At 38.2% G+C, this 13,166-nt stretch overlaps 1 protein-coding gene across 4 annotated transcripts in view; it reads right to left on the bottom strand.

Annotated features, from left to right (window-relative positions):
- Positions 1–1,812: 1,812 nt before the first annotated feature.
- Positions 1,813–13,166, bottom strand: part of Etl1 (SWI/SNF-related, matrix-associated actin-dependent regulator of chromatin, subfamily a, containing DEAD/H box 1) — a 96,931-nt gene continuing 85,577 nt past the window's right edge. For all 4 annotated transcript variants that reach the window (XM_070095147.1, XM_070095149.1, XM_070095148.1 and 1 more), the window contains 4 exons: positions 13,038–13,155; positions 12,328–12,510; positions 2,938–3,044; positions 1,813–2,628 (listed from right to left, as the gene is read on the bottom strand). In XM_070095147.1, the coding sequence (XP_069951248.1) occupies positions 2,513–2,628; positions 2,938–3,044; positions 12,328–12,510; positions 13,038–13,155 (524 nt within the window). In that variant the 3' untranslated portion in view covers positions 1,813–2,512. The remainder of the gene's footprint in view (positions 2,629–2,937; positions 3,045–12,327; positions 12,511–13,037; positions 13,156–13,166) is intronic.

Raw genomic sequence — 13,166 nt, forward strand, 5'->3', positions numbered from 1 at the left:
CATATTCTCTCCATGGGAAAGTGGAACAGAATTCTTCCTCCATAAGCCATGCGTATCATAAGAGGCGACTAAAATGCCGGGAGCAAGGGACTAGTAACCCCTTTTCCTCTATACAGTACTAAATTTAAAAAGAGAAACTCGTTTTTCTTTTAGGTCACCCTGCCTCGGTGGGATACGGCCAGTTTGTTAAAAAAATAAATATTCAACTTACGATATTTTCAACTTATGACGGGTTCACTTTAAGTCAAGGAGCACCTACACAGTATCATTCACATGTAGCGAACTTTTTCTAGTAAGAAAGTTCACTACACATGAACAAATGTCACGTATCTCTATAAATAAAGGATTTTCAGTTTTCTCGAGTCCTTTACATTTCTTAGTGTTATACAAACATTTTATGAGGATTAAATTCCTGTTATATAAGAACAAAGAATACTAGAAAAAGAAACAAAAGTTTCATGTGGAAAAAATTTGAAGCAAATAGTGAAATCAATACATTATAGAAGTTTGCTCTAGCAGTATAACAACTTATCATGCCTAGGAGATTTACAATGGTTAACCAAACAAATGGTAAACTTTCTTAAAATTAAAAAATAATAGTACAAGTTTTCTCTTGCCTTATGCAATCTCCCATTTCTATCAGTAATTCTGTATGTGCGATAAACATTTGCCATATATGATTAGTTTGGCTCACAAAATGCACTGAAGATTCTTATTTGGAATCAATTGATGATGGCCTAACTGAGCTCATTACTGCTACCATGGGCCTGCAATTTTGTACCAAAACTAACTTAACAACCCTGCCTAATCTTACTACAGTTTACATAATATAATTGAGATTAATTCTACCAAACCTATCATAGATGAGGCAAAAATTAAGGTTTATTTAATACTGATGAATATTTTAATTTTATTATTTTCACACAAGTTTTCACTGTTATTTCAACAATTTTTTTACATTTTGCTTACCTGACTAAATGATCAGTGCTCTGTTTTATAAGTCAAGACTGCAAGGTTCCTCCCCCCCCCCCCCCAAAAAAAAATACTAACAGATATGTGAAAAGTTCTCAATGGGGAAGTAGAAAAGAATTCTTCCTCCATAAACAACATGTGTCACAAGAGGCAACTAAAATGCCAGGAGCAAGAGGCTAGTAACCCCTTTCCCTGTATAAATTACAAAATTGAAAAAAAAAAAAAAAAATCGTTTTTAGGTCAGCTTGCCTCGGCGGGCTACAGCCAGTTCGTTGAAGTAAGAAAGATGTGAAATTTTTTAATTAATTATAATAGAAAATCTACAGAATTTAATTTCAAATGGAACATATAAAATAAGGAAGTCTGAAAAGTACGCACTGGCAAGCCATACTTGTATTAGCCTAAGTCGACATGTGGCTCTTCAATATAAGGAGTTGTGTAGTACAAGTCAAAATAAATATATATTAACTCCATTTTTTTGTTTTACCACATTGGCCATTTCCCATATTATGATTAAGTTACAAAATAACCAGTTCTCCAAAAGTCAATTCATCATGTACAAAATATTACAAAGTCGTTTGTTCTGAGTACACTTGACTTGACCTGACTGCTTTACAAAGACTCATGAAGAATAGTCACAATGTTGTGGCTGGAACAATTCACAGCTCATGACTAAATGACTTTATAATGGCTGATGAATCGTAACAATATCTAATCATATCTGCAATCTGAAGTTATGAGAAGATACATTAGTGTGTTTCATACTTCTCTGATGTTCAGATACATAGTACAAAAAAGAAAAAAAATGATGATTATCAGGAAAATAGTTAAAAACAGAAAAATTATTCATCTATTGATCTTTTATTTTTTTTTACAAAAAAAAAAAAAATGGTACATCTATTGACCTCCTTTAATTATTACCATCTTAATCGTACATGAAATAAATTTTGGTTTCAAGGCAATAATGTACTATATTCGCATTTGAATAAAAATGTGACACATTGTAGTGAGATTTCCCTGTACATGAGCAATGGGAAGTTAGATTAAGGGGAGGGGTATATAAAACTGTACCATTACTGCACTGCCTGAGAGTGCGAGGAGGGCAGAGAAAGAATAAGCTCCTCTCTCATGCTATAGGAAATAGGATAAATAGGGCATTGAATAATAAAAATATAAATACCTATATATATACATCTCTTAAACACCGACTATAGTTGCGTATGAAAACTATAACAACAAGAATAAACTGTCAAAGTAGCAATTCTAAACATAAATTACTGAAGCAACATTCTTGAATAAATTCCTTTAATTATGCTACATGTTGTTTAACATGGCCAACACTTGGTTGCAACATGGTTTAAGAAACTTTCCAAAGAATAATTAAATATGAAGAGCTAACTAAATTTTTTGTGATTCCATTAATAAAAAGGAAATAAACAAAGTGTACATTTACTTTCACAATCAATTTTAAAATTTAAAGGTAATTTCCAAGTGACTTTGATGATTCATTATTTAACAAAGGAACTAATGCTCCATATGACTATGATGGCTCACTGTTACTCGTAGATGCTAAGGAACTACTTTGTCCGTCAGTCTTCACCAAGCCTAGAGCAGCCTTCAGTAGTGTTACAACATCACCTTTCTTTTGTTGGTCATCTGTATCAATAAAAAGAATAATGTATTTAAAACAAGATTTACTCTCATCAGTAATTATATGCCATATCTAGTATTCTAAAACTTATTGGCTAAAAGAAAGAAAAGACAACATTGTGGCTGGAACAATTCACAAATAACCCGCACTTAGGAGAGGAAATGTGCGACGATATTTTTATCTATTCTGGACCACTGTCAGTTTACAGTGTTATGACTTAACAATGGTCCAGGAAGTACCAAAATGCTGTCACCAGCTTCCTCTCTTAAATGGTTCTTATTTATAAACTTAATGGCTGTTTTTCCACTCCATACCTTCAAGGCCAGTGACATCTCGTTCCAGCTGTAGCTTATCCTGAGCAATTTCCAGCATTCCTTCCTCTATGGTGTCCTTGCTGACCAATCGAATAATCTTCACAGGCCTGTGAAATTTTTATTTTAAAATAGTTTTATAATCATACACATAATTTTGACAAATTACTTCACCAAGAACTACAACATTTACAATACTTAACAAAACCTAAAACAAATTCTTCTAAATTTTTAAAAAGCACATAATGACAATTTCTGAATAAGTAGACAGTTTCTAAAATTATGATACAGCATGTATATAAAAATAAAAAAAAAAAAAGTATATTTACTGGTCTCACTCTGTACAGTTGATGTCGTCCTCCTTAATATAGCCTTAACCCTTTCAGGGTTGCAACCCCCACTCTCAAACTTGCTCTCAGGACCCCCCCTCCCCCCAAAAAAATATGAAATGGTAGAGAATCTTTTTCTGGAGGTAATAAAATAAAAAAAAACGAAATTTGATGGAAAACTGACAAAATTACGCTTTTGTGAATTCTGCTGTGTTAGAGATATTTTGGCATCGGTGATTGTGTCTACTTTGAGTCCGATTTTAGGCCAATTCCATTGTTCCAGTTGACCAAATTCTTAGCTATTTTGCTAGTATGTCTTCCACTCTATCGATTGAGTACAAGAAACTGCTTATTCAACTATTTAAATGACCCAATAAAGTGATCATAAATTGGCAATTTGGCCAATTTCACACAAAATTCAAGAAATGCCAATTTCAAAATACGGTCCAAAATAAACAATGCAGACATTCCTGGCACTAAAATAACATTTCCTCTGTTTATTAGTCATGTCCCCAGGCCTCTCCTATATTACAGTTGCTTTCCATTTTGAATTTTTATTCACACTGTATCAATGTTAGTAGAATTACCAACATGTCAGGTAAAAGGACACAAGTGCAACTAATGTGACATTTTACTGTGACAATGTTTCACTCTCCAGGAGCTTTGTCAAACCGTTACAAACAATACATGGACACAGGTTTATATAGGCTTCGAGTGAGATGCAGCAGTCGTAATACTAGTGGAGGTACCACTACTACTGCTACTACTACCTCCACTAGTATTGCAAGTACTACTACACCTCACTCAAAGCCTATATATACCCTCTGTGTCCATATATTGTTTGTAACAGCTTGACAAAGCTCCTGGAGAATGAAACGTTGCCACAATAAAATGTCACATTAGTTGCACTTGTGTCCTTTTACCAAACAGAATACTTACTGCTATGCAGTATTGTAAATATTGTAATAATTGTATAAATAATGTCAGTGCATTCATAAATGCACTGACGAGTGGCCAGATGGACAAGTATTGGACGAATGACATCATTTGTGTGCTCTAGAATATCAGCAAAAATCGAACATTTCCACTACTTTGAGCTCAATTTCAAGCTACTTTCAGTCCTGAAACCAATTAAAATTGCCTCTATTTCTTTAAGATATCATCCATTCTATTAAATGAGACCAAGGTTCCGATAATACAACATTAAAAACCATACAAAAATACACTGCAAAGTTGCTGTTTTAAACCAAAATCACACGGTTGCAGTTTTTTCATTATGCACTGCTTTCTGCAGGATTTTTTTTAAATGGTGCAAACTTACCTCACAGACCCATTCTCTCATATTTAGGCCCAAACTTACCACTCACAGCTTATCTGAGTGAGCTGGGCTCATGGCATAGTACTATGGGACTGACACTGACTTCAAAGCTGTAGAACAATGGGACCGACCTTGAAAGGGTTAATCTTGGTGACGTGCTATTAACAAAGATCTAAGAAATTAGAACTATTCTCCTCTACTTCAGATAAAACCTGATTACCTCCTATTTCCCAGGTGCTGCATGGCCCCTTCAGTTTTACCATTTTCCAATAGGAGGGTGGGGGCAGGAGGAAAGAGGAGTGATTGGTGGAATGATGAAGTAAAGGGTGTGATAAAAGAGAAAAAGGTAGCTTACGAGAGGTTTTTACAAAGCAGAAGTGTTATAAGAAGAGCAGAGTATATGGAGAGTAAAAGAAAGGTGAAGAGAGTGGTGAGAGAGTGCAAAAGGAGAGCAGATGAAAGAGTGGGAGAGGCACTGTCAAGAAATTTTGATGAAAATAAGAAAAAATTTTGGAGTGAGTTAAACAAGTTAAGAAAGCCTAGGGAAAGTATGGATTTGTTCGTTAAAAACAGAGTAGGGGAGTTAGTAGATGGGGAGAGGGAGGTATTAGGTAGATGGCGAGAATATTTTGAGGAACTTTTAAATGTTGAGGAAGAAAGGGAGGTGGTTATTTCATGCACTGGCCAGGGAGGTATACCATCTTTTAGGAGTGAAGAAGAGCAGAATGTAAGTGTGGTGGAGGTACGTGAGGCATTACGTAGAATGAAAGGGGGTAAAGCAGCTGGAACTGATGGGATCATGACAGAAATGTTAAAAGCAGGGGGGGATATAGTGTTGGAGTGGTTGGTACTTTTGTTTAATAAATGTATGAAAGAGGGGAAGGTACCTAGGGATTGGCAGAGAGCATGTATAGTCCCTTTATATAAAGGGAAAGGGGACAAAAGAGAATGTAAAAATTATAGAGGAATAAGTTTACTGAGTATACCAGGAAAAGTATACGGTAGGGTTATAATTGAAAGAATTAGAGGTAAGACAGAATGTAGAATTGCGGATGAGCAAGGAGGCTTCAGAGTGGGTAGGGGATGTGTAGATCAAGTGTTTACATTGAAGCATATATGTGAACAGTATTTAGATAAAGGTAGGGAAGTTTTTATTGCATTTATGGATTTAGAAAAGGCATATGATAGAGTGGATAGAGGAGCAATGTGGCAGATGTTGCAAGTTTATGGAATAGGTGGTAAGTTACTAAATGCTGTAAAGAGCTTTTATGAGGATAGTGAGGCTCAGGTTAGGGTGTGTAGAAGAGAGGGAGAATACTTCCCGGTAAAAGTAGGTCTTAGACAGGGATGTGTAATGTCACCATGGTTGTTTAATATATTTATAGATGGGGTTGTAAAAGAAGTAAATGCTAGGGTGTTCGGGAGAGGGGTGGGATTAAATTATGGGGAATCAAATTCAAAATGGGAATTGACACAGTTACTTTTTGCTGATGATACTGTGCTTATGGGAGATTCTAAAGAAAAATTGCAAAGGTTAGTGGATGAGTTTGAGAATGTGTGTAAAGGTAGAAAGTTGAAAGTGAACACAGAAAAGAGTAAGGTGATGAGGGTATCAAATGATTTAGATAAAGAAAAATTGGATATCAAATTGGGGAGGAGGAGTATGGAAGAAGTGAATGTTTTCAGATACTTGGGAGTTGACGTGTCGGCGGATGGATTTATGAAGGATGAGGTTAATCATAGAATTGATGAGGGAAAAAAGGTGAGTGGTGCGTTGAGGTATATGTGGAGTCAAAAAACGTTATCTATGGAGGCAAAGAAGGGAATGTATGAAAGTATAGTAGTTCCAACACTCTTATATGGATGTGAAGCTTGGGTGGTAAATGCAGCAGCGAGGAGACGGTTGGAAGCAGTGGAGATGTCCTGTCTAAGGGCAATGTGTGGTGTAAATATTATGCAGAAAATTCGGAGTGTGGAAATTAGGAGAAGGTGTGGAGTTAATAAAAGCATTAGTCAGAGGGCAGAAGAGGGGTTGTTGAGGTGGTTTGGTCATTTAGAGAGAATGGATCGAAGTAGAATGACATGGAAAGCATATAAATCTATAGGGGAAGGAAAGAGGGGTAGGGGTCGTCCTCGAAAGGGTTGGAAAGAGGGGGTAAAGGAGGTTTTGTGGGCGAGGGGCTTGGATTTCCAGCAAGCGTGCATGAGCGTGTTAGATAGGAGTGAATGGAGACGAATGATACTTGGGACCTGACGATCTGTTGGAGTGTGAGCAGGGTAATATTTAGTGAAGGGATTCAGGGTAGTAGGTTGGTAGACAGCAACCACCCAGGGAAGTACTACCGTCCTGCCAGATGACTGTGAAACAAAAACCTGTAACTGTTTTGCATGATGGTAGGATTGCTGGTTTCTTTTTCTGTCTCATAAACACGCTAAGATAACAGGGATATCTTGCTACTCCTACTTACACTTTGGTCACACTTCACAGACACGCACATGCATATATATATATACATACATCTAGGTTTTTCTCCTTTTTCTAAATAGCTCTTGTTCTTTTTTATTTCTTCTATTGTCCATGGGGAAGTGGAAAAGAATCTTTCCTCCGTAAGCCATGCGTGTCGTATGAGGCGACTAAAATGCCGGGAGCAATGGGCTAGTAACCCCTTCTCCTGTATACAATTACTAAAAAAAGAGAAGAAGAAAAACTTTATAAAACTGGGTTGCTTAAATGTGCGTGGATGTAGTGCGGATGACAAGAAACAGATGATTGCTGATGTTATGAATGAAAAGAAGTTGGATGTCCTGGCCCTAAGCGAAACAAAGCTGAAGGGGGTAGGAGAGTTTCAGTGGGGGGAAATAAATGGGATTAAATCTGGAGTATCTGAGAGAGTTAGAGCAAAGGAAGGGGTAGCAGTAATGTTAAATGATCAGTTATGGAAGGAGAAAAGAGAATATGAATGTGTAAATTCAAGAATTATGTGGATTAAAGTCAAGGTTGGATGCGAGAAGTGGGTCATAATAAGCGTGTATGCACCTGGAGAAGAGAGGAATGCAGAGGAGAGAGAGAGATTTTGGGAGATGTTAAGTGAATGTATAGGAGCCTTTGAACCAAGTGAGAGAGTAATTGTGGTAGGGGACTTGAATGCTAAAGTAGGAGAAACTTTTAGAGAGGGTGTGGTAGGTAAGTTTGGGGTGCCAGGTGTAAATGATAATGGGAGCCCTTTGATTGAACTTTGTATAGAAAGGGGTTTAGTTATAGGTAATACATATTTTAAGAAAAAGAGGATAAATAAGTATACACGATATGATGTAGGGCGAAATGACAGTAGTTTGTTGGATTATGTATTGGTAGATAAAAGACTGTTGAGTAGACTTCAGGATGTACATGTTTATAGAGGGGCCACAGATATATCAGATCACTTTCTAGTTGTAGCTACACTGAGAGTAAAAGGTAGATGGGATACAAGGAGAATAGAAGCATCAGGGAAGAGAGAGGTGAAGGTTTATAAACTAAAAGAGGAGGCAGTTAGGGTAAGATATAAACAGCTATTGGAGGATAGATGGGCTAATGAGAGCATAGGCAATGGGGTCGAAGAGGTATGGGGTAGGTTTAAAAATGTAGTGTTAGAGTGTTCAGCAGAAGTTTGTGGTTACAGGAAAGTGGGTGCAGGAGGGAAGAGGAGCGATTGGTGGAATGATGATGTAAAGAGAGTAGTAAGGGAGAAAAAGTTAGCATATGAGAAGTTTTTACAAAGTAGAAGTGATGCAAGGAGGGAAGAGTATATGGAGAAAAAGAGAGAAGTTAAGAGAGTGGTGAAGCAATGTAAAAAGAGAGCAAATGAGAGAGTGGGTGAGATGTTATCAACAAATTTTGTTGAAAATAAGAAAAAGTTTTGGAGTGAGATTAACAAGTTAAGAAAGCCTAGAGAACAAATGGATTTGTCAGTTAAAAATAGGAGAGGAGAGTTATTAAATGGAGAGTTAGAGGTATTGGGAAGATGGAAGGAATATTTTGAGGAATTGTTAAATGTTGATGAAGATAGGGAAGCTGTGATTTCGTGTATAGGGCAAGGAGGAATAACATCTTGTAGGAGTGAGGAAGAGCCAGTTGTGAGTGTGGGGGAAGTTCGTGAGGCAGTAGGCAAAATGAAAGGGGGTAAGGCAGCCGGGATTGATGGGATAAAGATAGAAATGTTAAAAGCAGGTGGGGATATAGTTTTGGAGTGGTTGGTGCAATTATTTAATAAATGTATGGAAGAGGGTAAGGTACCTAGGGATTGGCAGAGAGCATGCATAGTTCCTTTGTATAAAGGCAAAGGGGATAAAAGAGAGTGCAAAAATTATAGGGGGATAAGTCTGTTGAGTGTACCTGGTAAAGTGTATGGTAGAGTTATAATTGAAAGAATTAAGAGTAAGACGGAGAATAGGATAGCAGATGAACAAGGAGGCTTTAGGAAAGGTAGGGGGTGTGTGGACCAGGTGTTTACAGTGAAACATATAAGTGAACAGTATTTAGATAAGGCTAAAGAGGTCTTTGTGGCATTTATGGATTTGGAAAAGGCATATGACAGGGTGGATAGGGGGGCAATGTGGCAGATGTTGCAAGTGTATGGTGTAGGAGGTAGGTTACTGAAAGCAGTGAAGAGTTTTTACGAGGATAGTGAGGCTCAAGTTAGAGTATGTAGGAAAGAAGGAAATTTTTTCCCAGTAAAGGTAGGCCTTAGACAAGGATGTGTGATGTCACCGTGGTTGTTTAATATATTTATAGATGGGGTTGTAAGAGAAGTAAATGCGAGGGTCTTGGCAAGAGGCGTGGAGTTAAAAGACAAAGAATCACACACAAAGTGGGAGTTGTCACAGCTGCTCTTTGCTGATGACACTGTGCTCTTGGGAGATTCTGAAGAGAAGTTGCAGAGATTGGTGGATGAAATTGGGTAGGGTGTGCAAAAGAAGAAAATTAAAGGTGAATACAGGAAAGAGTAAGGTTATGAGGATAACAAAAAGATTAGGTGATGAAAGATTGAATATCAGATTGGAGGGAGAGAGTATGGAGGAGGTGAATGTATTCAGATATTTGGGAGTGGACGTGTCAGCGGATGGGTCTATGAAAGATGAGGTGAATCATAGAATTGATGAGGGAAAAAGAGTGAGTGGTGCACTTAGGAGTCTGTGGAGACAAAGAACTTTGTCCTTGGAGGCAAAGAGGGGAATGTATGAGAGTATAGTTTTACCAACGCTCTTATATGGGTGTGAAGCATGGGTGATGAATGTTGCAGCGAGGAGAAGGCTGGAGGCAGTGGAGATGTCATGTCTGAGGGCAATGTGTGGTGTGAATATAATGCAGAGAATTCGTAGTTTGGAAGTTAGGAGGAGGTGCGGGATTACCAAAACTGTTGTCCAGAGGGCTGAGGAAGGGTTGTTGAGGTGGTTCGGACATGTAGAGAGAATGGAGCGAAACAGAATGACTTCAAGAGTGTATCAGTCTGTAGTGGAAGGAAGGCGGGGTAGGGGTCGGCCTAGGAAGGGTTGGAGGGAGGGGGTAAAGGAGGTTTTGTGTGCGAGGGGCTTGGACTTCCAGCAGGCATGCGTGAGCGTGTTTGATAGGAGTGAATGGAGACAAATGGTTTTTAATACTTGACGTGCTGTTGGAGTGTGAGCAAAGTAACATTTATGAAGGGATTCAGGGAAACCGGCAGGCCGGACTTGAGTCCTGGAGATGGGAAGTACAGTGCCTGCACTCTGAAGGAGGGGTGTTAATGTTGCAGTTTAAAAACTGTAGTGTAAAGCACCCTTCTGGCAAGACAGTGATGGAGTGAATGATGGTGAAAGTTTTTCTTTTTCGGGCCACCCTGCCTTGGTGGGACTCGGCCGGTGTGATAATAATAAAAAATAATATTCAGGGAAACCAGTTATTTTCATATAGTCGGACTTGAGTCCTGGAAATGGGAAGTACAATGCCTGCACTTTAAAGGAGTGGTTTGGGATATTGGCAGTTTGGAGGGATATGTTGTGTATCTTTATACGTATATGCTTCTAAACTGTTGTATTCTGAGCACCTCTGCAAAAGCAGTGATAATGTGTGAGTGTGGTGAAAGTGTTGAATGATGATGAAAGTATTTTCTTTTTGGGGATTTTCTTTCTGTTTTGGGTCACCCTGCCTCGGTGGGAGACGACCGACTTGTTGAAAAAAAAAAATATATATATATATATATATACACACCCCTCTGGGTTTTCTTCTATTTTCTTTCTAGTTGTTGTTCTTGTTTATTTCCTCTTATCTCCATGGGGAAGTGGAATAGAATTCTTCCTCCGTAAACCATGCGTGTTGTAAGAGGCAACTAAAATGCCGGGAGCAAGGGTCTAGTAACCCCTTCTCCCATATAAATTACTAAATTTAAAAAGAGAAACTTTCATTTTTCTTTTTGGGCCACCCTGCCTTGGTGGGATATGGCCGGTTTGTTCATAAAAAAAAAAGGTGGGGAGGGGGGGTGCATTGAGGCATCTGTAGAGACAAAGAACGTTATCCATGGAAGCAAAGAGGGTAATGTATGAAAATATAATCTCGTTCCAACACTCTTATATGGGTGTGAAGCATGGATTGTGAATGTTGCAACAAGGAGGGAGTTGGAGGCAGTGGAGATGTTGTGTCTGAGGGCAGTGTATTATGTAAATATTCTGTAGAGAATTTGTAGTTTGGAGACTTGGAGGGCTGAAGAGAGGTTCTTGAGGTGGTTTGGTTATTTAGAAAGAATGGAACAAAATATGATAACTTGGAGGGTGTATGAATCTGTAGTGGAGAGAAGGTGGGGTAGGGGTCGTCCTAGGAAAGGATGGAGGGAGGGGGTAAAAAAGGTTTGTGTGCAAAAGGTTTGGACATCAAGCAGGCATGAGTGAGCATGTTAAATTGGAGTGAGTGGAGGCAAATGTTTTTTTCAGAGCTGACAAGCTGTTGGAGTGTAAGCAGGGTAATATTTTGTGAAGGGATTCATGAAGAGCAGTTCGCCAGACTCGAGTCCTGGAAGTGGAAAGTACAGAGCCTACACTCAGGAGGAGGAATGGAGATATTTGCTGTTAGGAGGGACATGTGAACTACAATATCTACATTCCTCTGGCAAATCACTGATAGTGTGGATGATGGTGAAAGTTTCTGTTTTGGGTCACCATACCTCAGTGGGAGACAGCCAGTATTAAAAAATAATAATAATAATAATAATAACAATAGGTAGTAGGTTGGTAGACAGCAACCGCCCAGGGAGGTACTACCGTCCTGCCAAGTGAGTGTAAAACGAAAGCCTGTAATTGTTTTACATGATGGTAGGATTGCTGGTGTCCTTTTTTCTGTCTCATGAACATGCAAGATTTCAGGTACGTCTTGCTACTTCTACTTACACTTAGGTCACACTACACATACATGTACAAGCACATATATACACACCCCTCTGGGTTTTCTTCTATTTTCTTTCTAGTTCTTATTCTTGTTTATTTCCTCTTATCTCCATGGGGAAGTGGAACAGAATTCTTCCTCCGTAAGCCATGCGTGTTGTAAGAGGCAACTAAAATGCCGGGAGCAAGGGGCTAGTAACCTCTTCTCCTGTATATATTACTAAATGTAAAAGGAGAAACTTTCGTTTTTCCTTTTGGGCCACCCCGCCTCGGTGGGATACGGCCGGTGTGTTGAAAGAAGAAAGAATAATAATAACAACACAGTAGCAATAATTCCTTAGTACAAAGAGCAAAACTTACCTAGTCTGACCAACTCTATGGCATCTATCTTCAGCTTGCTTATCATTATAAGGGTTGAAATCTATGTCATGAATAATAACTGTATTCGCAGCTGTTAGATTAATACCAAGTCCACCTGCTCGTGTTGATAGAAGAAACACAAAGATGTCTTCTTCCTCTGTGAACTGATCAATCAAGTCTTGTCTATGGAAAGAACAAAAAAATATACAGTGCAGTTCATGTATATGAGCATCCATTTATTTACATATGATGTGCTAATAAGGATTTTTTTTTTAAGGATATCAGATTAAAAACACACAAATTATAAATCATCATTCAGGCAATAGACCTCAGTATTAGTGAGGGAGGTGTATCATGAGATCACAGAACCTTAATTCATAGATACAGAAATATCTGAATGGGAAAAGGGGAAGGTGGTGCATTCTAGAGCCCCTGACCTCTGTGGGCAAAATGGCAAATGAAACTGTGGGACAGCTAGAATAATTTGAAGAGCTAGATGAGGAACATGAGCTGTAATATGTCCACCTCTTCTCTAAAGTTCTTGCTGGGATAACTCATTAAAGAAAAGATCTTAAGTACACAATAATGCATACCACAGCCCTTTCATTATTTATCAAACCTTACTCAAATATATTATCAAATATGTAACCAAATAAATAATCTTCAACAGTCCAAGTATTTGCATTCAATGATAAAAAATGACAACTTACCTCTCAGTTACTAACGTTGTACCATCAAATCTAAGGTATTTGTGGCCTCGAAGAATAATGTATTGCTCTAGGATATTGAGAAGTATCACAAATTGAGAGAATATCAATACACGGGAACCTGTAAATTAT

Source organism: Cherax quadricarinatus, chromosome 49 (genome assembly GCF_038502225.1).
Source record: "Cherax quadricarinatus isolate ZL_2023a chromosome 49, ASM3850222v1, whole genome shotgun sequence".
NCBI lineage: Eukaryota > Metazoa > Arthropoda > Malacostraca > Decapoda > Parastacidae > Cherax > Cherax quadricarinatus.